This window comes from Mobula birostris, chromosome 10 (genome assembly GCF_030028105.1).
Source record: "Mobula birostris isolate sMobBir1 chromosome 10, sMobBir1.hap1, whole genome shotgun sequence".
Lineage (NCBI taxonomy): Eukaryota > Metazoa > Chordata > Chondrichthyes > Myliobatiformes > Myliobatidae > Mobula > Mobula birostris.
This window is the reverse complement of record NC_092379.1, coordinates 1,451,180-1,477,413: the sequence shown is the minus strand read 5'-3', so window position 1 is coordinate 1,477,413 and position 26,234 is coordinate 1,451,180. Positions and strand designations below refer to the sequence as shown.

At 43.1% G+C, this 26,234-nt stretch overlaps 1 protein-coding gene across 1 annotated transcript in view; it reads left to right on the top strand.

The window, feature by feature from the left end:
• LOC140203753 (transmembrane protein 87A) overlaps positions 1–26,234 on the top strand; it is a 78,787-nt gene that overhangs the window by 46,261 nt on the left and 6,292 nt on the right. Inside the window, exons 14-19 of the mRNA XM_072269801.1 lie at positions 3,852–3,958; positions 7,176–7,234; positions 10,227–10,330; positions 18,088–18,161; positions 20,854–20,915; positions 23,986–24,038. Of these exons, the coding sequence (XP_072125902.1) occupies positions 3,852–3,958; positions 7,176–7,234; positions 10,227–10,330; positions 18,088–18,161; positions 20,854–20,915; positions 23,986–24,038 (459 nt within the window). The remainder of the gene's footprint in view (positions 1–3,851; positions 3,959–7,175; positions 7,235–10,226; positions 10,331–18,087; positions 18,162–20,853; positions 20,916–23,985; positions 24,039–26,234) is intronic.

Below are 26,234 nucleotides of genomic sequence, written 5' to 3'. Positions count from 1 at the left end.
CAGATTTACTAACCCATCCCTCCACTTCCTCATCCAGGTCATTTATAAAAATCACAGAGTAAGGGTCCCAGAACAGATTCCTGAGGCACACCACTGGTCACCGACCTCCATGTAGAATATGACCCATCTACAAACACTCTTTGCCTTCTGTGGGCAAGCCAGTTCTGGATCCACAAAGCAATGTCCCCTTGGATCCCATGTCTCCTTACCTTCTCAATAAGCCTTGCATGGGGTACCTTATCAAATGCCTTGCTGAAATCCATATACACTACATCTACGGTTCTACCTTCATCAGTGTGTTTAGTCATATCCTCAAAAAATTCAATCAGGCTCATAAGGCACAACCTCCCTTTGACAAAGTCATGCTGACTATTCCCAATCATATTATGCCTCTCCAAATGTTCATAAATCCTGCCTCTCAGGATCTTCTCCATCAACTTACCAGCCACTTAAAGGCTTAAAGGAGGCTAAAAGAAGGCATGAAGTTGCTCTAGCAGACAAGGTGAAGGAGAATCCAAAAGAATTCTGCAAGTATGTTAAGAGCAAAAGAATTGCTAGGAGACCAAAGTGGCAATCTGTTTGTAGCCAAAACAGATGGGGGAGATCTTAAATACACTCTTTGCATCTGTACTTACTCGGGAGAAAGATACAAAGTCTATAGAAGTGAGACAAAGCAACATCAGCTTCATGAACCCTCTACAGATTAGAGGTGGTGTTTGCTACACTGAGACAGATCAGGGTGGTTAAATCCCCAGGGCCTGACAAGGTGTTCCATCAGACTTTACGGGAGGCAAGAGCAGAAATTGCCAGGACCCTAGCAGAGATATTTAAAACATCCTTAGCAACAGGAAAGGTACCAGAGGATTGGAGGATAGCCGATGTGTTTTTTAAAAAAGCTCTAAACAGAAACCGGGAAACTATAGGCTGGTGAGTCTGACACCAGTTGTTGGTAAGTTATTGGAAGGTATTCTGAGGGACCAGATGTATAAGTGTTTAGATAGACTTGGACTGATTAAGCCTAGTCAGCATGGCTTTGTGCATGGGAGGTCATATCTAACCAATCTTAAAGAGTTTTGCGGAAGTTACCAGGAAAGTGGATGAAGGCAAAGCAGTGGATGTTGTCTACATAGACTCCAGCAAGGCATTTAACGAAGTCCCACATGGGAGGCTGGTCAAGAAGGTTCAGTCACTGGGTATTCAGGATATGAGGTAGTAAATTGAATTAGACATTGGCTTTGTGGGAGAAACCAGAGAGTGGTCATAGAGGGTTGCCTCTGAACAGGAGGCCTGTGACTAGTGGCGTGCCGCAGGGAGGGGTGCTGGGTCAGTTGTTGTTTGTAATCTATAATCAGTAATCTGGATAATAACGTGGTTAACTGGATCAGCAGACTTACAGATGACACCAATATTGGGGGTGTAGTGGACAGTGAGGAAAGCCATCGTGGTTTGCAAAGGGATCTACATCAGCTAGAAAAATGAGATGAAGATGGCAGATGGAATTAAAACAAGTGCAAGGTTTGCTCTTCGGTAGGTCTTACACAGTGAGCGTTAGGGCACTGAGGAGTGCGGTAGAACAAAGGGATCTAGGAATACAGGTCCATAATTCATTGTCAGTGGTGTCACAGGTAGATAAGGTCGTAAAGAAAACTTTTGGCACATTGCCTTTCATAAATCAATATATTGAGTACAGAAGTTGGGATGTGTATTGTGTGCAGTTTTGGACATCTACCTGCAGGAAAGATATGAATAAGGTTGAAAAAGTACAGAGAAAATTTACAAGGATTTGCTGGGTCTGGAGAACCTGAGTTATAAACAAAGAATGAATAGATTAGGACTGTATTCTTTAGAATGTAGAAGATTGAGAGATTTGATAGAAGTGTACAAAATTGAGGGGTTTCAACAGGGTAAATGCAAGCAGGCTTTTTCCACTGAGGTTGAGTGGATCTACAATCAGAGGTCATGGCTTAAAGGTGAGAAGTTTAAGGGGAATATGAGGGGAAACTTATTCACTCAGAGGTTCGTGAGTATGTGGAATGTGCTGCCAGCATGGGTGGTCCGTGCAAGCTCGATAGAGAAGTTTGGCTAGGTATGTTGATAGTAGGGATACCAAGGGCTATGGTCCTGGTGCAGGTCGATCAGAGTAGGCAATTTAAATGGTTGTCAGCATGGACTGGATGGGCCGAAGGGCCTGTTTGTGCAGTACTTCTGACTCGTCTCCTATTCTTAAAACTGGTCATCAGTAATCTTGTAGTGGACTTACCTCTCTCCATTTCCGATTCTAACTTCTGGTGTGAAAGTGGTGCTTTCTGCAGGGACTTTATATCACTAGCAAGGTTCACCAGCATTATCATACAGCACTTCCATTCCATTCCAACCATTAACTACCCATTTCTACCAGAGGCCAATTCATCAGGAGCAATTCAATGGGCAAATAACATTCTAGCTTGCACGTATTAGGGACATGGGAGGAATACAGAGCTACCCGGAGGATCTCATGTGGTCACAGGGAGAATACACAAACTCCACACAGACAGGACCAGAGGCAGTAGCTTTGCAGCTGTGTGGAATCCTCCTGATCCACTGGCAGGATAAACAGATGTATATATCAAATCAAATCGTTTAATTATCATTCGCCCATTCATGGATACAACTGAACGGGACAACGTTCCTCTGGGGCCAAGATGCAAACCATTCAAAATAGCGAGCAAAGAAGCATATTCACTCAAAAAAAAATGTGTATAGTCCCCAAGCCCCTGAGCGACAATGTCTGGCAATCAATGGTACAGTCTCCTTACATTGTACAGACACACACAATCTAGCCTGTCACTCCACACTTGAACACGGGAGGGCAGCACCAGGAGAGGCTAGAGGCCAGCTGAGCACTGACACTTCTGCATCTTTCTACCTGGTCTGCAGCAGCAGGTAAGCAGAGGCTTGAGGCCTAGTGCTCGCTTCAACTGAGGCTACACAGCTGCCATGTCATCTGTCCCTCCACCAGACAAGGGTGACAGGCCTGCAGCAACATACTGTACATTATCACTGTCCAACAGAGCCTTGAGATCGCAAGTGAAATGTCCGAGACAAATCTCTCACGGTTATACTGCACCAACTTCAATGGTTCCGGGTAGCAGGCAGCAACACGGTCTGCAGCCGGGTCAGCTCCTCTGACATCCCGGCAGGCTCCAATATTCCGACCAACCTTTCCTCCTTTCCTAGATTAACATCTACATCTGTGAGCCCCTAACTACAGTCAACTGTGATAGTGAGATCATGTCGTTCTTGCGCTTCACACCAGATTCCTAAACCAATGGTACTCTGATCCCAAATACAGTATTGATCACCAGGAGCACAAAGGAGAAATGTAACATTGCCACCATCTTGTAAGGTGAGAATTCCCAAAACGGAGAAGTAGACTGAAAATTTTGAGTCTCTTCACTGGGCTGAGCAGAAGCCAGGTGTAAATGAGGGAGGGTAAATATATCACATACCAAATTACCCATCTGTTCAAGCAGTCAAACAGCCACTGTTGAAGAGTTTGAGGGTACTGTGTTGGCTTCACCAGAAATTTCAGAACACACAGAACCAGGAAACTGCTTAAGGAGAGAAAAGTGAAGCTAAACCTCTGGGGCTCTCACGCAAATCCTCAGCAGATCGATTTTCCATTCTGTATTTTCCAGTTCTCTCTGCACCCCAATGTATACTTTTTTTACTACTTGCTATGTGTACTATGTTTGGTTAAAAGCTGATTATAATTTGGTATATTAACCTGTTCCTGTGTGCATGAGGGGCACCCTAGCCAGAGAATGTTAATTGCTTTTTGAAACAAGTCATTTCCTTGACCCCTTGCACATCTTCGTCAGTCTGTCTCAGACAATGAAGCAGCTGAAACTCCGAAGAACTCTGGTGAAAGTCTCGCTGTACCGGCACTTCACAAATACGTTAATATTTGCTGTTTTTGGTGAGTCCAGCATTGTTCAGTGGGGAATAAAAACAATGTTTATTGATGCGCATTAAATTTCAGCAATGCCTTATTTGTGTTTGCGGTTCCAGCATTCTTTCTCTTGCTGGCATCAGTCCAATGGTTGGTGTTAATTTTGGATCATGCTGTTTGTTATTTTAATTGAAAAGGTAAGATTTGTATTTAAGATGTAATAAGGATTCTGAAATGACGGTATCTGGCAGAGTGACCTTATTGCTGTCTTCTAGCTTAAAATTTGGAAGAGGTGAAAGCAAGCCAGGGGTTACCCTCCTGATCAAAATCCAGTAGCTCCAACTGGAATTATTGAACATTGACAATCTGTGCAGTGAAAGTCAAACCACAATGAATCATTCAAAACAGTGTGTGTTAAATGAGAGCTTTAAAATCCATAGAATAGCAGCTGCCTTAGATCAACTCCTTCCTGTCAAATGGTGCCACTGACTTCTTGCAATGGTTTCTTCAGACTTTACGTAAGGAACTTTCCTCGCACTGGGAAAAGTGACCATTCTTTTCACCAGAGATTTAGAAATCTTGACCAATGCTACTTTAGTTGGTACAGCATTTAATATCAGCAATTTAGGTTTTTACTGGCTAAACACATTGATGGAGGTAGGGACGTAGCTGTAGTGTATATGGATTTCAGCAAGGCATTTGATAAGGTACCCCATGCAAGGCTTATTGAGGAATTTAAGGAGGCATGGGATCCAAGGTGACATTGCGTTGTGGATCCAGAACTGGCTTGCCCACAGAAGGCAAAGAGTAGTTGTAGACAGGTCATATTCTGCATGGAGGTTGGTGACCAGTGGTGTGCCTCAGGGATCTGTTCTGGGACCCCTACTCTTTATGACTTTTATAAATGACCTGGCTGAGGAAGTGGAGGGATGGTTTAGTAAGTTTGCTGATGAGCAAAAAGTTGAGGATGTTACAGATTGTGTGGAGGGTTGTCAGAGGTTAGAGCAGGACATCGATAGGATGCAAAACTGGGCTGAGAAGTGGCAGATGGAGTTCAACCCAGATAAGTGTGAAGTGGTTCATTTTGGTAGATCAAATATGATGCAAGTTGACTGTGGTTAAGAAGGTATACAGTGCATTGGCCTTCATCAACCGTGGGATTGAGTTTAAGAGCCAAGAGGTAATGTTGCAGCTATATAGGACACTGAACGGACCCCACGTGGATTACTGTGCTTAATTCTGGTCGCCTCACTACAGGAAGGACGTGGAAACCATAGAAAGGGTGCAGAGGAGACTTACAAGGATGTTGCCTGGATTGGGGAGCATGCCTTGTGAGAATAGGTTGAGTGAACTCAGCCTTTTCTCCTTGGAGAGACGGAGGATGAGAGGTAACCTGATAGAGGTATACAAGATAATGAGAGGCATTGATCATGTGGATAGTCAGAGGCTTTTTCCCAGGGCTGAAATGGCAAGCACGAGAGGGCATAGTTTAAAGGTGCTTGGAAGCAGGTACAGAGGAGATGTCGGGTAAGTTTTTTGCGCAGAGTGGTGAGCGTGTGGAATGGGCTGGCAGCGGCAGTGGTGGTGGTGGATACGGTAGGGTCTTTTAAGGGACTCCTGGATAGGTACATGGAGCTTAGAAAAATAGAGGGCTATGGGTAAGCCTAGGTAGTTCTAAGGTAAGGACATGTTTGGCACAGCTTTGTGGGTTGAAGGGCCTGTATTGTGCTGTAGGTTTTCTATGTTTCTAATGGTTCTGTTTAACGAAGGTACGAGTCCTTAATACAGTAGCCACTTTATTCGGTAACGTATACATGTTCGTTAATGCAGATATCTAATTAGCTAATCACAGGCCAGCAACTCAATGCATAAAAGCATGCAGACATAGTCAAGAGGTTCAGTTGTTGTTTAGACCGAACATCAGAATAGGAAAGAAGTGTGATCCAAGTGACTTTAACCATGGAATAATTGTCGGTGCCAGGTGGGGTGGTTTGAGTATTGGGATTTTCATGCACAGCAGTCTCTAGAGTTTACAGAGAGTGGTCTGAAAAACAAAAAAAATCTAGTGAGCAGCAGTTCCATAGGTAAAAATGCCTTGTTATGAGAGAAGTCAGAAGAGAATGGCCAGGCTGGGTCAAGCAGTGACAGGAAGGCGACAGTAACTCAAACAGCCACACGTTGCAACAGGGGTGTTCAGAAGAGCATCTCTGAACGCACAACACATAGAACCTTGAAGTATTGGGCTGCAGCAGCAAAAGACCACAGCAGGTTTCTCTCCTGTGCCAAATAAAGTGGCCACTGCGTGCATCAGATCTCATGAATTAGGTATTGTGCAGTTTGTTCTTTTTTTCTCGTGTTGAAGAGGCACTTCAAGCATCAAGTAATCCCTCCTAGTTGGGAGCAGGGGAGTAGTTACTTTCCTAGCAATGAACACACCCTCATACTGTGTTGTCTCATGTTCTTGTATTAGTATACCCTTTGTGGCCAGGTTCACAGATCCATTATGGTTTTATTTAGGATAGTCACAGACATGTCACCCAGTCCCTTAGTTAATGTTTGGATCTGCCTTGACAATAGATGATTATTCTGTTCTAACTAGTTATTTATTTATTGAGATACAATGCTGAATAGACCCTTCCGGCCTTTTGAGCCCTACCATCTAGATTTATCCCCAGCCTACTAATAAAATGATTTGCAATGAGCAATTAACCTATTAACCGGTATGGCTTTGGGCTGTGGGAAGAAACCAGAGCACTCACAAGTAACCAATGCATTCCACAGGGAGGACGTACAGACTCCTTACAGATGATACCAGAATTGAACTCTGAACTCCAATGCCCCGAGCTGTAATAGCGTTGTGCTAAAGGCTACACTTCTGTGGATTATCCTTGGATTGGCCAGAGGTTAAAATGTACTTCACACTCCTTTGTTGGTGTTAACATCCTGATTGTTAACTGCCTCTGAGAGAAAGACTAGACTTCGGCCCTTGCAAGATCCCAGTGTCCTGAAGGGCAAGATAAGTTATTAGAAGGTTGGTTGTGGGTAGCCCGTATGACCACTTGATACGTGATTAAGGTAGTGCTTTGAAAGGTGAAGTTCAGAATTGGGGTAGGTGAAGGGACAGAGCATCTGCTTTTAATATTAACTTTCACTCCAAGGTTGATTTAGTGTTTTCAGTGTCAGTTTTTGATGTCTTATTGCAGAATGAATTTTCTTGACCAAAGTGTTTGTGTTTCTTCCTCAGCTTCAGTGATTTTTGTCATCTGGATGACCATGACATTCAGACTTGCAGCCTGTCAGTCGGTGAGTGAAAATTGCAATCTGATACTCTGTTTCTCCAATGCTTCCAATCATTTGGCAGAGGAAGGAACACCAAATCACTTATGCAAAGTAAATTTTTCTGTTGTGACACGCCCAAACAGCAGGAATTCAAACTGTTGCACCCAACTTCATAAAAGAATTTGTTTCTGAAAGGCTTGTATAAGCCATGACTGGTTATGTAATACTTCTGTTTTTCAGTCACGCTGTCCCTGGCCCCACCACCTCTCTCCTTACACATAGCTGAACTTAATTCTCTGGAAAATTTCAAGCTTGAGAGAGCTTATTTATGTGCTGGTCCCCTTTAGTTGATAAAGCTGTGGAATAGAGAAAATAGAACAGTACATTATAAGAACAGGTACTTCAGCCCACCATGATGCCAATCTAACGCCATCAGCCTGCACAGAGTTGGTATCTTTCTATTCCCTGTCTGTTCATGTGACTCTCAATGCTTCTTAAACATTGCATCATCTGCTTCTAAAGATTAAAAAAATTGGTGGTAATTGTCACACGTAAAATAAAAACATAATGAAATACATTGTTTGCATCACATCAAATCATACTGGACAGGCCACAAGTGTCCCCAAGCTCTGGCACCAGTATATCACTAACCCTAACTCAGTCTTTAGAATGTGGGAGGAAACCTGAGCACACGGTGGAAACATACGCAGTCACGGGATGGTACACACTCCTTACAGGCAGCGATAGGAATTGAACCACAATCGCTGATCTCTGTAAACTCCCTGGGCCTCCTGTCCCATGATCCTCTCATATCCCTTTTGCCAATCAACTGTCCAGCTCTTGGCTCCATCCCTCCCCCTCCTGTCTTCTCCTATCATTTCAGATCTCCCCCTCCCCTTCCCACTTTAAAATCTCTTACTACTCTTCTTTCAGTTAGTCCTGACGAAGTGCCGCGGCCTGAAACGTCAGCTGTACCTCTTCTTATAGATGCTGCCTGGCCTGCCGCGTTCACCAGCAACTTTGATGTGTGTTGCTTGAAATTCCTCGTGTTTGTGTAATTGATTTACTCGTTATTTTTTTTTCTCTCTGCTGGATTATGTATTGCATTGAACTGCTGCTGCTACATTAACAAATTTCACGTCACATGCTGGTGATAATAAACCTGATTCTGAATGATGTAGGAGCTTTAGTTCAAAACTATTTTAATATATAGCTCCTTGTGAAACACCATATGTCACAGACCTCCATCAGAAATGCCCCTCCACCACTACATTCTATCTTCTATGACTAAATCAGTTGTTTCCAGTTACTGTGGAACCCTGTGACATAAATCTTCTGGACCAGCCTACCATGTCAAATGCCTTACTGAAGTCCATGCCAAAAGCATCCACTGTCTTAACATCTTCACTTTCTTTATATAAAAAAAACTCAATCATATTCGTGAGATATGTCCTCCTGTGCACATCCATGCCGATTTCCCCTTAGTCCATGTTTTTCCAAATACAAGTAAATCACGTTTTCTGAGGTGTATGGGTTCAAACTCAAGTTTGGAGCTGAGTACATAAAAAGGGCATGAACACAACACCTTACACATCCTTTCCAAAACATTACAACCAGTGGTGTATTTCTGAAACGTAGGGTCACATGAAGCCATGGGAACAGGTGGTGGATGGTTGTATGGCCAGCTGGTGCATATCACAAGTCCTGGTTATGTGACCATTAATGCCAGGCAGACAATCTCGGAAAAGTATTGATAATGGCTGGAGTCACCTGTCTTGTAAAAACACTGCCCAGAAGAAGGCAATGGCAAACCACTTCTGTGGAAAACATTGCCAAGAACAATTATGGTCATAGACCATGATCTTCCACATCATATGACAGAGCACATAATGATGATGAGTCACTGAGGTTATCAGTCCACACGGCACATTTCAACAAGTAGTGTTGAAGTAATATTGGCAAGACAACACTGATATGGCTTCCATTCAAATTTAGCATGATATTTCACGTAAACTAAGAGATGCAGTAAGATAGTAGTTGTAACGAATCATTTCAGGGACAGCATCTTCAGTAGTGTTATACTCCTTCCATGTGTCAGACTGAGTTTTGTGCTCAAGTCTCACGTCCCGTGTGGAAAGTGCTAGCTTCCAACGTGAGCGGTGTGAAACAGAGGGCATCGTCCTTTGAAGTGGCATTCCTCGGAACAAGGTAGCTCCACGGCCTGTTTCTTCATTTAGATCTTGGGTTACCTGAAACTATATTCCTCAATGCCTTGCCTCAAAATTCTTCCATCTCAGTTTAAATGTTTATAGTTAATCAACAAACCTCTCACCATCTGCTGTTCTTACCAATACTACCCAACAGCCATCAGGCTCCTGAACCAGTGTGGCTATCTTCACTCACCTCAAATCTCTCTATCTGCTATTCTCACCATTACTACCCTATGACCATCAGTTTCCTGAACCAGTGTGGATAATTTCAGTCTCCTCAACACTGAACTGATTCCATAGCTTATATAAACTCGTACTCTTGATATTATTTGTTTATTTTTCATTATTTGTCCAATGTGTCTTTCACATTGGTTGTTTGTCAGCCTTTTATGTATAGTTTTTCATAACTTCTATTTTATTTATTTTCCTGTAAATCCCCAGAAAATGAATCTCAAAATGGAGACATATACGTACTTGGGTAATAAATTTACTTTGAACTTTGAATCTGCTTGTTTCTCTGCCCACTTCGGGATGTGTTTTCCAGGTGCCTTTATGTGAAGAAATGCTTCCTGATATTATGTCTGCCTGATATTAGAAAAAGCAGAGCCATTGGAAAGAAAGGTGTTCTTTCATTGTGACTGTCATTCCTCCTAAGCAGTACCATCAAAGATATAAGCAGCTGGTTATTCATCTCTGTGGTACCTATGGTGCTTATTGTGTGCAGAGTAGTTCTCTTACATTTGCTAAGTGCTTCTAATGTTTTAAGACTTTTCGCTATATAAATGCCGGTCTTTTTTTTGCCCCAGGATTGGCGGGAACGGTGGATAGAGGATGCATTTTGGCATTTTCTTTTCTCGGTTTTGCTGCTTGTAATAATGTTCTTGTGGAGACCGTCTGCAAATAACCAGAGGTAAGTTTTGTGGTGTTAGTACAGTTTAGTATTGACATTGGCATATTGAGTACCAATGTCAAAGAGTTCATTTTATTGTCACATACAAAAGTACACGTCCAGATGCAAAGCACATGGCATTGGAGGCACAACATTCTCAAGGAAAACATAAATTCTACATAAACTATACAAGAAAGAATGCAATTAGAATCTTAAAAGTCCATTGTAGTGCAGTAGTCATAGTGTTACTATGCTGAGGTAGTGATTAGGGTTGTGTCAGTTAGTTAAGGAAGCAAGTGGTCAGAAGATAGTTATGACATGGGACTCTGTACCACCTGCCCCAAGTTAACATAGCCTCGCTGGTGGGGATCTTTGGATCTTGCCTTTTTGAGGCAGCACCTCGTGAAGATGCGTTTGATATTGGAGTGGAATGTGCCTGTGATGTGTTGAGCTGGATCCACTACTCTCTGACTCTGTGGTTTCTTGTCAATCAGTGAACTAATGTTAAGGTGTTGGAGGGGTTGAGGATCTCATTCCAGCACAATTAACTGTGCAGTCAGAATCCTGTGTGGCTTCAAGTTCTTTCCTCAAATTTGTTTCCAGTGGTTCACCAGTCCTACAGCCAAGTTCCACATAACTCTGCAGAGATATAGAGCCTCTGCTCAAATGTATGCTTATTGAAAACATCTATCACGATTTGAAATGGTAGCCTGAGGAAGGTACTCAATGAAAATGTTCAGAGGTTGAAAGAGTACAGAGAAAATTTACAAGGATGCTGCCGGGACTGGAGGACCTGAGTTAGAAGGAAAGATTGAATAGGTTAGGACTTTATTAGAAACATAGAGAAACCTACAACACAATACAGGCCTTTCAGCCCACAATACTATGCCGAACATGTACTTACTTTAGAAATTACCTCAGGTTACCCATAGCCCTCTATTTTTCTAAGCTCCATGCTCATATCCAGGAGTCTCGAAAAAGACCCTATTGTATCCACATTTACCACTGTTGCCGGCAGCCCATTCCACGCACTCACTACTCTGTGTTTGAAAAAGACTTACCCCGACATCTTCTCTGTACCTAATTCCAAGCACCTTAAAACTGTGTCCTCTCATGTTAGTCATATCAGCCCTGGGAAAAAGCCTCTGACTATCCACACGGTCAATGCATCTCATCATATTATACACCTGTATCAGGTCACCTCTCATCCTCTGTTGCTCCAAGGAGAAAAGGCCAAGTTCACTCAACCTATTCTCATAAGGCATGCTCCCCAATCCAGGCAACATCCTTGTAAATCTCCTCTGCACCCTTTTTATAGTTTCCAAATCCTTCCTGTAGTAAGGTGACCAGAACTGAGCACAGGACTCCAAGTGGGGTCTGACCAGGGTTGCAACTTTACCTCTCAGCTCTTTAAACTCAATCCCACAGTTGAAGAAGGCCAATGCACTGTATGCCTTCTTAACCACACGGTCAACGTGCACAGCAGCTTTGAGTGTCCTGTGGACTCAGACCCCATGATCCCTCTGATCCTCCACACTACCAAGAGTCTTACCGTTAATACTATATTCTGCCATCATATCTGACCTACCAAAATGAACCACCTCACACTTATCTGGGTTGAACTCCATCTGCTGCTTCTCAGCCCAGTTTTGCATCCTATCAATGTCCTGCTGTAATCTCTTGACAGCCCTCCACACTATCCACAACACCCCCAACTTTTGTGTCATCAGCAAATTTACTATCCCACCCCTCCACTTCCTCAAATCATGAAGAGAAGGGGTCCCAGAACAGATTCCTGAGGCACACCACTGGTCACCAAATTCAAAGGTTCAAAGGTCAAATTTAATGTCAGAGAAATGTATACAATGTATGCTTTTTCTTTGCAAACATCCACGAAAACTGAGAAGTGCAGACAGTTAAATGTGAGAACTCCAAAGTCCCCCCCCAGCTCCTCCCTCCCACACATAAGCGGCAGCGAGCAACAATCCCCCCTCCCCCCACCAGCCAAAAAATACCGCGCACTGGTACCATCACCAAGACGAAGCATGTGCTGAGCAATAGCAAAGACACAGACCAAAGTTACCCCAAAAGTTTTGCATTTCATCCGAAATTCGACAAACCACAGGTTCTCTCTCTCCCTAATGAGGGAGAGGGAAGTGTCCCCCCATTTGCACAGCGAGCGGGAGACATAACAACAACCCGCTGGTTTACGATCTTAAAAGTCCGTTTCTTCGCCTTTTTTGAAGTCTGTGTGTGAAGATTGCAAAGACCTCAGGTCTTTGGGCCCACAGTTAAAGATATTCCACCCTTCCCAAAGATACACAAGTCTCCTGCCGTGACACCAACCCTCAATCCACCCGTTTCCAGAGCCCCAAGATCTTAGGCTTACAGAAATGATTGAGATTCTCAGACCAAACCCTTTGCATGTCGAATAGCAGCCAGTCATGGAACCCCGAGAACGGGTCCCATTCCCGCAAAGAACCGAAACCTGCGTGTAACTCCAGGTCAGGGTCTTCAAAAGAACCCTGAAAGGGAAAAATAAAGATATTAAGGATAGAAGTAGAGCTGTTTCCGAAGATGCAAGCAGAGGAGTTGCTGTTGGGCGCTGTCATCCCTCCTAAACTCCATGCAGAATATGACCCATCTACAACCATTCTTTGCTTTCTGTATGCAACCCAGTTCTGGATCCACAAAGCAAGGTCCCCTTGGATCCCATGCCTCCTTACTTTCTCAATAAGCCTTGCATGGGGTATGTTATGAAATACCTTGCTGAAATCCATAAACGCTACATCTACTGCTCTACCTTCATCAATGTGTTTAGTCACATCCTCAAAAAATTCAATCAGGCTCGTAAGGCACAACACACATCAAATTTGCTGGTGAACACAGCAGGCCAGGCAGCATCTCTAAGAAGAGGTACAGTCGACGTTTCGGGCCGAGACCCTTGGTCAGGACTAACGGAAGGAAGAGCTAGTAAGAGATTTGAAAGTGGGAGGGTGAGATCCAAAATGATAGGAGAAGACAGGAGGGGGAGGGATGGAGACAAGAGCCGGACAGGTGATTGGCAAAAGGGATATGAGAGGATCATGGGACAGGAGGCCCAGGGAGAAGGAAAAGGGGGAGGCGGGGAAAAACCCAGAGGATGGGTAAGGGGTATAGTCAGAGGGTCAGAGGGAGAAAAAGGAGAGAGAGAGAGAGAGAGAGAATGTGTGTGTATATAAATAAATAACGGATGGGGTATGAGGGGGAGATGGGGCATTAGCGGAAGTTAGAGAAGTCAATGTTCATGCCATCAGGTTGGAGGCTGCCTAGACGGAATATAATATAAGGCACAACCTGCCTTTGACAAAACCATGCTGACTGTTCCTAATCATATTATGCCTCTCCAAATGTTCATAAATCCTGCCTCTCAGGATCTTTTCCATTATCTTACCAACCACTGAAATAAGACTCACTGGTCTGTAATTTCCTCGGATATCTCTTCTCCCTTTCTTGAATAAGGGAACAACATCTGCAACCCTCCAATCCTCTAGAACCTCTCCTGTCCCCATTGATGATGCAAAGATCATTGCCAGAGGCCCAGCAATCTCCTCCCTCACTTCCCACAGTAGCCTGGGGTATATCTCGTCTGGTCCCAGTGAGTTATCCAATTTGATGCTTTCCAAAAGCTCTAGCACATCCTGTTTCTTAATGTCTATATGCTCAAGCTTTTCAATCCACTGTAAGTCATCTCGACAATCGCCAAGGTCCTTTTCCGTAGTGAATACTGAAGCAAAGCATTCATTAAGTACCTCCACTACCTCCTCCAGTTCCATTCACACTTTTCCACTGTCACACTTGATTGGTGCTATCCTCTTGCTCTTCACATACTTGTTGAATACCTTGGGGTTTTCCTTAATCTTGCTTGCCAAGGCCTTCTCATAGTCCCTTCTGGCTCTCCTAATTTCATTCTTAAGCTCCTTCCTGCTAGCCTTATAATCTTCTAGATCTCTATCATTATCTAGTTTTTTGAACCCTTTGTAAGCTTTTCTTTTCTTCGTGACTAAATTTTCAACTGCCTTTGTACACCACAGTTCCTGTACCCTACCATCCTTTCCCTGTCTCATTGGAATGTACCTGTGCCCAATGCCGTGCAAATATTCCCTGAACATTTGCCACATTTCTGCTGTACATTTCCCTGAGAACATCTTTTCCCAATTTATGTTTCCAAGTTCCTGCCTGATAGCTTCATTTTTCCCCTTACTCCAATTAAACGCTATCCTAATTTGTCTTCCTATCCCTCTACAATGGAATGGTAAAGGAGATAGAATCATAGTCACTATCTCCAAAATGCTCTCCCACTGAGAGACCTGACACCTGACCAGGTTCATTTCCCAATACCAGATAGAGTACAACCTCTCCTCTTGTAGGCTTATCTACATATTGTGTCAAGAAACCTTCCTGAACACACCTAACAAACTCCACCCCACCTAAACCCCTCGCTCCAGGGAGATGCAAATCAATATTGTGGAAATTAAAATCTCCCATCACGATAACCCTGTTATTACTTCCAGTTCCAGAATCTGTTTTTCTATCTGCTCCTCGATGTCCCTGTTACTATTGGGTGGTCTATATTAAAAAAAAAACACCCAGTAGAACTATTGAACCCTTTCTGTTCCTAACTTCCACCCACAGAGACTCAGTAGACAATCCCTCCATGACTTCCTCCTTTTCTGCTGCTGTGGCACTATCTCTGATCAGCAATTTCATGCCCCCGCCTCTTTTGCCTCCCTCTCTGTCCTTTCTGAAATTTCTAATGCCTGACTCTCGAAGTAACCATTCCTGCCCCTGAGCCATCCAAGTTTCTGTAATGGCCACAACGTCATAGCTCCAAGTCCTGATCCATGCTCTAGGCTCATCCACTTTGTTCATGATACTCCTTGCATTAAAATAGACGTATCTCAAACCATCAGTCTGACCGCATCCCTTTTCTATCACCTGCCTACCCTCCCTCTCACACTGCCTACAAGCTTTCTCTATTTGTGAGCCAACTGCCCCTTCCTCCTTATTATTCTCCGTAACTTCTGCCACCTCCAACAGGATCCCACCACTAAGCACATCTTTCTCTCCCCCCCTCTCTCTGCATTCCGTAGGGATCGCTCCCTACACAACTCCCTTGTCCATTCGTCCCCCCCCATCCCTCCCCACTGATCTCCCTCCTGGCACTTATCCGTGTAAGCGGAACAAGTGCTACACATGCCCTTACACTTCCTCCCTTACCACCATTCAGGGCCCCAAACAGTCCTTCCAGGTGAGGCAACACTTCACCTGTGAGTCCACTGGGGTGATATACTGCGTCCGGTGCTCCCAATGTGGCCTTTTGTATATTGGCGAGACCCGACGCAGACTGGGAGACCGCTTTGCTGAACATCTACGCTCTGTCCGCCAGAGAAAGCAGGATCTCCCAGTGCCCACACATTTTAATTCCACATCCCATTCCCATTCTGATATGTCTATCCACGGCCTCCTCTACTGTAAAGATGAAGCCACACTCAGGTTGGAGGAACGACACCTTATATTCCGTCTGGGTAGCCTCCAACCTGATGGCATGAACATCGACTTCTCTAACTTCCGCTAGGTCCCACCTCCCCCTCGTACCCCATCTGTTACTTATTTTTATGCACACATTCTTTCTCTCACTCTCCTTTTTCTCCCTCTGTCCCTCTGAATATACCTCTTGCCCATCCTCTGGGTTCCCCCCACCCCCGTCTTTCTTCCCAGACCTCCTGTCCCGTGATCCTCTCGTATCCCCTTTTGCCAATCACCTGTCCAGCTCTTGGCTCCATCCCTCCCCCTCCTGTCTTCTCCTATCATTTTGGATCTCCCCCTCCCCCTCCCACTTTCAAATCTCTTACTCACTCTTCCTTCAGTTAGTCCTGACGAAGGGTCTCGGCCTGAAACGTCGACTGCACCTCTTCCTAGAGATGCTGCCTGGCCTGCTGTGTTCACCAGCAACTTTGATGTGTGTTCCTTCCTCCTTCTCTTCAGTTCGGTTCCCATCCCCCAACGATTCTAATTTAAACTCTTCCCCAATAGCCTTAGCAAAACTTTCTGCCAGGATATTGGTCTCCCTCGGATTCAAGTGCAACCTGTCCTTTTTGTACAGGTCACACCTGCCCTAAAAGAGGTCTCAGTGATCCAGTAATTTGAATCCCTGCCCCATGCTCCAATCCCTCAGCCACGCATTTATCCCCACTTCACTCTATTCCAGTACTCACTGTCATGTGGCACAGGCAATAATCCCGAGATTACTACTTTTGAGGTCCTGCTTCTCAGCTTCTTTTCTAACTCCCTGTAGTCCTCCTCCTTTTTCCTACCTATGCCGTTGGTATCAATATGTACTACAACCTCTGGGTGTTCACCTTCCCACTTCAGGATATCTTGGACGCAGTCAGTAACATCACGGACCCTGGAACCTGGGAGGCAAACTACCATCCGTGTTTCTTTCCTGCATCCACAGAATTGTTTGTCTGCCCACGTAACTATAAGAGTCCCCTGTCACTGTTGCCGTCCTCTTCCTTTTCTTACCCTTCTGAGTCACAGTGCCAGACTCTGTGCCAGAGGCGCGGCCACTGTTGCTTCCCCCAGGTAAGTACTCAAACAGGACTACTTATTGTTCAGGGGGACACCCATTGGGATGCCCTTCCCTCTCCTGACTGTTACCCACTTATCTGTCTCCTGAGGCCCCGGTGTGACTACTTGCTCCTCTGTATCACCTCCTCACTTTCCCTGAACAGACGAAGGTCATCGAGCTGCATCTCCAGTTCCCTAACCTGGCCCCTAAGGAGCTGCAGCTCAACGTACCTGCCACAGATGTGGCCATCCAGGGGGCTGGAAGTCTCCAGGACATCCCACATCTGACATCCAGTACAGAACACCAGCCTCACAGACATACTTTCTATTTCTATTCTCCACAAGTAACTTACCTCGCCTTGACCCATTATCACCAAAGCCCTCCTACTCTTTCTCCCTCTACTCCCATCACCCGCTCCTCTGATGCCCGCTGTATGAAGCTGTCTACTTTTTAAATGCTTCCCGCCGGTCTAACTGATGTCCACAAGCCTGCGCAGTCGTGCCTCGATCCATTTATTCTTTAGAGCATAGAAGATTGAGAGGAGATTTGATAGAGGTATACAAAATTTTTAGGGGTATAGGTAGGGTAAATGCAAGCAGGCTTTTCCGCTGAGGTTAGGTGGGACTACAACCAGAGATCAAGGCTTATGGGTGAAAAGTGACAAGTTTAAAAAGAATATGAAGTGAAATTTCTTCACTCAGAGGATTGTGCGAGTGTGGAATGAGCTGCCAGCACAAGCGGTCCATGTGAGTTCAATTTCAATATTTAAGAGAAGTTTGGATAGTTACGTGGATGGTAAGGGTATAGAAGGCTATGGTCCCAGTGCAGGTCGATGGGAGTAAGCAGTATAAGTGATTACGACATGGACTAGATGGGCGGAAGGGCCTGTTTCTGTGCTCGTCTTTTCTATGAAGATGTGCGGAATTAAATTTATTAAAATCTTGCAAAAGGGATTTGAACACTTCAGAAAGAATAGTTTACAGTTCCTTGAGAAACAACTGAGCAGGATTTTAATGAGCTGGTACAGACACAATCATTTATACTGGTCCTGTTCTATGCTTTCTGACTGTTACATTTGTTTTTCAGTGAGTGTTACAGGGAACATGCTTGACACTATTAAATGCTGCTCAATGTCAAATGTCACTATCCTGTCTTTACTTTTCAGATACGCTTACTCTCCCTTGGTAGACGATGTTGATGAGGAGGAGGAAGAAGAACAGTTGATCAGTGAGGCTTTTGGTGAGCTTGGTTAAACTATGTAACAATACATAAAATTGTTTGCTTACTTAGTGAGCTTGTAGAATCCCAAAGCACTTCACAGAAAATGCAATAACTTTGAAATATAGTAATTTTAACTATGTTAAAGCACTGTCAGAGGTCCCAAAGTCAGCAATAAGGTGTGTTACTCCTTTATATAAAGGGTTAAGTGATGAGGGAGACTTATTTAGAAATACAACACAATAACAGGTCCTACTGGCCCAACAAGTCCAAACTTCCCAATTACACCCATGTGACCGATTAACCTACTAACCTGTACTACTTTGGGACTGTGGGAGGAAACCCACCTGGTCTTGAGGAAGAATGTACAAACTCCTTATAGACAGCGGCGGGAATTGAACCCTGATCAGTGGGTGCTGTAAAGTATTGCACTCACTGCTACACTACCATAGCACCCCAAAATACTCAAAAAGTAAAATTTACTATCGCTCTAGCTTTATTAATTCTTGATTACTTAAAGTATACAGGCCTTCCATTAACTCGCGTAACTGTCAGTGGCTTTACACTTAACTCATTTTCCTAGCTATTAAATAAAACTCATGACTTGAGCTCAGATATAACCCACCAAAGATCAAGTGTCTGGGCTCATTCCAAAGTGTCCCAAGTTCAATCCTTCTCCTGCGGTAGTCTCTGCCAGTGTACTCAGTGGTTTTGCACCTACCATTCAAATTGTTGGGTCTGGGTGAACCTCAATGAGTCAATCAGATATAGAGGAGTGTGAAATTGATTGTTATGACATAGATCCCTTGGCCAAATCTTTCTATAGACGCTTCATGACTTTAAACTGTTTCTAGTTACCTCTTACCACCATAGTAACATCTAGTCTTCAGTCCAGTTGAGGCCTTGGATGCCAAGGAAGATGTATTTCGTCTCCCTACAATTAGATAATTGCTGTCTTATTTCCAATTTATTAGGTCAAAAGTTTCAGTCCTGCGTGTCCAAATGAAAATACCGAGACTCAGAGAATGTTACTACTCATCTTTCTTTTTTATCTCATGAAGGTCGAGTTTTAGTCTGTCCTGCATGATTTAATTGACTCCAGTGGCTTCTCAAATTGTTCCTAATTCATAATTCTGTGATTAATCGGTCAATTCTGGAGATTACTTTTACAGTTAGGTTGTTACCATTTCAGATAACTTTACGGATCGTTAATTACCCTTGTGTATGGTTTGTTCAGACTGAAAGCACTGTACTAGGATATTCTGTTATCTTTGTAATCCTTTGCAAGCCACCTTTTGTATTATTTTATTTCTCTTCTCACTATAACCCGTTTCTTATATAAAAGGACTTCTTCATTTCTTTTAAAGTTTAACTACAGCCCTGCATGTCTGTATAACGCTATGCCTCTCTGTCTCTTCTCTTCAGGCTCTCTGTGCTTGTAATGCCTCTCCCTGCTCTCTTAATAATAGTCTAAAATTGTTGTTTATTACTGAACCTAAAGGCGAGGAATCTGATTTTCCTCACAGTATCTCTATTTGAAGTTTGGTTACCATTACTGTTACTTCATTGTTGACTCTCTTGTGCAGCCTATGTTAAGTAACTGTTCTAAGCGGTTTGTACTTCTGGCCCTGCAAGATCACTTGATACTGCTGGGTTGTCATGGTTACTGTATTAACACTGGTCACATTATTAGAAAGGAATAATAACTAGTGGTTACCAGAGCTGGTATTTATTCCTCAACCATGGTTACCTGGTACTTCATTCAGCTTGCTGTCTTTTATACCTTCTCACTGCTAACTGGCTGCCAGGTATTTTTTAATATTGCAATGATAGTACATTTCTGAAGTCCTCGTGCCTTATGCTTTTTGCCCGATGCCGGCTCCCTAGGCCTGAGTCGATGTAGTAGTAGTAGAAGTCCTGCTTTTGTGAAAGTGGAAGATCAAGAATGTTATTTCCATGGAACAATTACTGTGCTAAAAATGGCCTTGCCGTTAGCATTGTTAGCTAATAGTATTGCGTTATATACTTGGAATTGTTAGACAATTATTACTGGAGGACTATTCGAACCAGGAAGCTTTTTAAAAAAAAATTGTCAATCACTGCTGAGAGAATTAAATTACATGGATAGTACATGTGCAGTACACTTAGTGGCCACATTATTAGGTACAGGAGTGGAACCCAGTGCGGTCGTCTACTACCATAGTCCATCCACTTCAAGGTTCGACATGTTGTGCGTTCAGAGGTGCTGTTCTGCACACCACTGTTTTAATGCATGGTTATCAGAGTTACTGTCATCTTCCTGTCAGCTTGAACCAGTCTGGCCATTCTTCTGACCTCTCTCATCAATAAGGTATTTTGCCCACAAAGCTGCCCCTCACCGAATGTTTTTTTTTGTTTTTCACACCATTCTCTGTTAGCTCTAGAGACTGTTGTGCATGAAAATCCCAAAAGATCAGCAGTTTCTGAGATACTCAAGCCAACAGTCATTCCACAGTCCAAGTCACTTAGATCAGTTTTTCCCCTTCTGATGTTTGTTCTGAACAACAACTAAATGTCTTGACCATGCCTGCATGCTTTCATGCATTGAGTTACTACCAAGTGATTGGCTGATTAAGTATTTGCATTAATGAGCAGGTGTACCTAATAAAGTGGCCACTGAGTATATGTCTCGAATTGTCTTTTAACCATTGATGTTCATCACTGTCTTCTACAGAGGGAATAAAGATAAGAACAGTGAAATCAGAGTCTAATGGTACAGTCAAATCCAACAGAATGGTGAGTGAGCACCTGTTCATCTTTAGTTTTAATGATTATCATGCATGTTGTTACCGCTATTCGCAGTAAAATTCTGAAGTTCACTTGCCAGTTATTCAGGAACCCCTGTCGTTTAGCATCTGGCTCTTCAGGTGATGTTGCCACATTCCCATTCTGTGATCCCAGTTCCCAAGCTTCCCTGATTTAACTAACCAGTCCCATTTCCTGTACTTCCCTTAAACCTCTGCATCACTGGCAAATGTAAAGTTATAATACTGCGTAACAACTTTATAAAAAGTAAATATAAAAATGTCTAGTTATATAAATAGCAATAACATCCAGTAAATGCAAACCTGTGTTCAACTCGCACGACTAAAGTCCTGAATTCAGGTCAAGTCAAGTTTGTCATTTAAATATGTACATGTACATAACATATATAACCATATAATGTACAGTATAGAAATGAGACAATGTTTCTACAAACCAGGGTGTAAAACACGGTAGTACACATAACGCATATAATACACAATAACTTATGAAGGTAAGGATAAAATCTACAGATGGATCACACATAAATAACAAACTAAAGTGCGTAAATTAAATATTATAAGGTATGGAACAGATTAGCCAGTGACACTTCGAGTGCAATGTGACAGGGAGTTCAGAAGCCTAATGGCCTGGGGGCGGGGGAAAGCTGTTTCCCATCCTGACAGTTCTTGCTTTTATGCATTGGAGTCTGCTGCCTGATGTTAGAAAGTCGGAGGATGCTGGATGGATGAGTGGGATCCTTAATAATACTAAGGATCCTGCATACCCAGCGCTTCTGATAAATGTTGCTGGATGGATGACCCCTATGATACTCTCAGCTGTTCTCGCTGTCCCTTGTATGGACTTCTGGTCTGATGCTCAGCGGCTTCCTTACCAGTTGGAGATGCAACTTGGCACATGCCTGATTACTTTGTTTAGTATTCTTTTTTGTCTTGGGTGCTAACCAAGTGTTTTCAGTAGGGAAAGGTAAGTCGCATCTGGAGTTTCTCCGGTTAGCGGACGATTTCCCTCCACGCCTCTCTGACATAGTGGGGAACCGCATACGAGGCAAGTTACAGCGGTGGTTTGCCATTGCCTTCTGCCGGTTTTCAGTAGAATGACTGATAAAATTAACTTTGGCTCTAAATGCTGTTTGACTTGTATCTTGGGAAGAAGGCACTCTTTTCCCATTTAATACAAGCAGTCCCCTGTTTAATTCATTTGTTATCAATGGATCGGAATGAATTGGAGAGTTCTACAGTATATTAGATAAACAAACGCTCAGTATCACAAAGGCACTCAATGTTTTAATTAGACTAGACAAAATGATGTTGAACAACCTCAGTTTATAATTAAATGAGTAGACCTTGTGTTCTACATGGGCAGTTTAGGAAGAAAGTATTTTCTGTTACATTAGAGATTGCACATCTTTTAGCAGCTAACAGGTTGATATTTTTGATTCATTGTAAGCTTCTGAAAAAAATTTTCCCACCTTTGCAATGTTCCGTCACAAAGTAATCACTTCAAGGTACCTGTTGATGTTTTCATAATGCGCAGAAATGTATTTCAACCTCCTTGGTTCAGACTGTCAAGTTTTTGTCAATTTAGACAGTCATCGTGGTTAAGGGTGATTTGCTGCTGTTCCGTTTCTGAGATGGTCAGTGTAGGACTCGTCTGCTCTGCCACAAGTGTGGCAGGAGGTAATTGGGTAGGGTAGCAGGGTGGTTTGGGAGGATAGATTTCTGTGCACCCCCAACAAATGTACTTGAGGTTCTTGACTACTCCTATAGTCTTCTATTAATTACCATTAAATTGCTTCCTGTCCTGGAAACCCCTTGCCTTTGTTCAGGTCAAAATATTACATATGCAAAGAACGTGTCCTGCCTGTTGGAGCCAACTAAGTGTATTTATATATTGCCACACTCACAAGTATGGTTAGGTACAAGTACAATGAAAAACTTTCAGCAGCATCACACGCATGCAAGTACAGACAACACAGATACAAACTACTCACTACAATGAAGAGATAATGGGAAAGACTGAGGGTAAACGAGACATCAGTAAAAATAGAAGACATGGTCAGAGACACATCTATAGTTTTCCATTGCTGAGGTATACCGTTAGGGTTATGCAGGTTGGTTCAATAATCTATTGGATTTAAGAAACTTGTTTCTGATCCTGGTGGTGTGAAACTTCAGGCTTCTGACAGTAGCAGTGAGATGAGGACATGTCCTGGATAGTGTAAATCCTTGATGACTTGCTGCCTTCTTGAGGCTACACCTTCTGTAAATGCTGTCTACAGAGTTGAGGAGGGCCATGCCTGTGATAGACTGGGCTGCGTCAAACTTAAGGGTGTTGACATTGTAGTGATACTGATATAGGTTCACTTATTCTGCCAATGGATATGGAAGCAAGCATTAGTTTATCCCTGAGCAGTTCTACCATCATTCCAGTCATCCTCCTGTTCTTCACAAGCTTGTAGACTGTCTTAAAGCTGGTTTTGGCAAAGTCAAAAGTGTCACATTTGTTTGGGCCAGGAGTTCATTCAGTGTGTCTACAAAGCTCTGCGATGGAGTTCCAGTGTAAATGTTTTCACAATGTATTGATTTGATGAGACAATTTGTATCGTAACAAGCCTGGCCATTTTCTAACCACAAGTTCACAATTGCTCCAGCTAGTAAAAAAAGTACAATGAAACCAAATGTGTTGGTGGAAAAATGGAATGTTTTGGCTGATTTTGAATAACTGTAAAACCATAGCACAACAGTAATCCAAAATTAAAGGAAAGATCTCAAGCCACAGTAAAACTGAACTGTCATTTTTTTCTTGGTGATATCGTCTTAAAAGGCAAAACTAATCACACGAGACCAGACTTCTTGTACACTCAATACTGGTAGTGATTTCTCACAGAGATTTACTGCCTTCCCTTAACATGGATAAAATTTACAGTTAAGAAATTATCTGCATAATTGAAGCCTATTTTACTTTTAATTCAAATGAAGTTATAATTGTTGACTATTGATTACTGAAATGTGCTGTAATATAAATGCTTCCTGTTCTACAGGATGAAGACCTCAAATGGGTTGAAGAAAATATCCCATCCTCACTAACTGATGTGTAAGTTGTTCATAGTTCAAGTATCAGCACCCTCCTTTGGAGCATTTCCCATTTTAATAATCATAATTTGAGGGGTTATGACTTGCAGGTGTCAGAACTCTCAATCCTGGGGCAGATGGTAACTTCAAAATCCACTTCAGATAACCTCAGCTTGTCGGGGCTGATGTGCCAGTGCAGTAACATTGTACTGTTAAAGAGGACTGGTGTATGATAGAACTGAGAACAAAGGAGTTGAGGTAGATATTTAACCATGTAGCAACATCTGCGGCACAATCTAACCAACCACTTATGTGATAGCAAGAGGGAATTTATTGCACACTTCCTGCGTCACTATAGACTGATTATAAGACCCTGTGGAATGTCACAATAACTTTATACATAAGTGTTTTTAAGCCAGGTAACTAACAATAGAACTCAATGTGTAGAGTTACAGTGTAAAATGGTATAAAGCTAAAGAATTTCACTAATGCAGTTCCGTCGAAAACTCCTCTATCAATATCAAAAATCAGTAGCAATGCAGAATGTTGTATTAAGCTAACAACCCTGACTAGTAAACCAAAAACTGTTATAGAAATAGCAATGAAGAATCTTTCTACATCTGAGAGCAATGGTATTCCTGAGTCTCCACCCCCCCCCCCCCCCCGAAGGTAGTGAAAACCAAGAGGAAGCTCCTGGCATGATGAAGAAAACCCTGAGCACGTCCGAGATGGAGGACCTTCATTGCTGCCCTAAACACCAGTGGTGTAATGGACAGTAAGTAAGTTCAGGAAGGGGAAGTTGAGGGAGCACACACACTAGTTTTCAAGGGATCAGCAGTGAAAAAGGTGAGCAGTTTCAAGTTCCTGGACATCAACATCTCTGAAGATCTGTCCTGGGCCCACCATATTGATGCAATTGCAACGAAAGCACGACAGGGACTCTATTTCATTAAGAATTTGAGGAAATTTAGTATGTCACGAAAGACTAGAGAATGCTGAGCCTCTGGCTAGGATCTTTAGGTCCTCATTATCCATGGGAATGGTACCGGAGGATTGGAGGGAGGCGAATGTTGTCCCCTTGTTCAAAAAAGGTAGTAGGGATAGTCCGGGTAATTATAGACCAGTGAGCCTTACGTCAGTGGTGGGAAAGCTGTTGGAAAAGATTCTTAGAGATAGGATCTGTGGGCATTTAGAGAATTATGGTCTGATCAGGGACAGTCAGCATGGCTTTGTGAAGGGTAGATCATGTCTAACAAGCCTGATAGAGTTCTTTGAGGAGGTACCAGTCATATAGATGAAGGTAGTGTAGTAGATGTGACCTACATGGATTTTAGTAAGTCATTTGACAAGGTTCCATACGGTAGGCTTATTCAGAAAGTCAGAAGGCATGGGATCCAGGGAAGTTTGGACAGATGGATTCAGAATCGGCTTGCCTGCGGAAGGCAGAGGGTCGTTCTGGAGGGAGTACGTTCGGATTGGAGGGTTGTGACTGGTGGTGTCCCACAAGGATCGGTTCTAGGACCTCTACTTTTCGTGATTTTTATTAACGACCTGGATGTGGAGGTAGAAGGGTGAGTTGGCAAGTTTGCAGACGACACAAACGTTGGTGGTGTTGTAGATAGTGTAGAGGGTTGTCAAAGATTGCAGAGAGATATTGATAGGATTCAGAAGTGGGCTGAGAAGTGGCAGATGGAGTTCAACCCAGAGAAGTGTGAGGTGGTACACTTTGGAAGGACAAACTCCAAGGCAAAGTACAAACACACTTTTCGTCCCTCTTCCCTCCGGGAGAAGGCTCAGGAGCTTGAAGACTCATATGGCCAGATTTGGTAACAGCTTCTTTCCAGCTGTGATAAGACTGCTGAACGGATCCTGACCCAGATCTGGGCCATACCCTCCAAATATCCGGACCTGCCTCTCGGTTTTTTTGCACTACCTTACTTTCCATTTTTCTATTTTCTATTTATGATTTATAATTTAAATGTTTAGTATTTACTAATTTTTACTATTTTTAATATTTAATATTTGTAATCCAGGGAGCGGGAAGCGCAGAATCACATATCGCTGTGATGATTGTACATTCTAGTATCAAATGTTTGGCGATAATAAAGTATAAAGTAAATGGCAGGATACTTGGTAGTGTGGAGGAGCAGAGGGATCTGGAGGTACATGTCCACAGATCCCTGAAAGTTGCCTCACAGGTAGATCGGGTAGTTAAGAA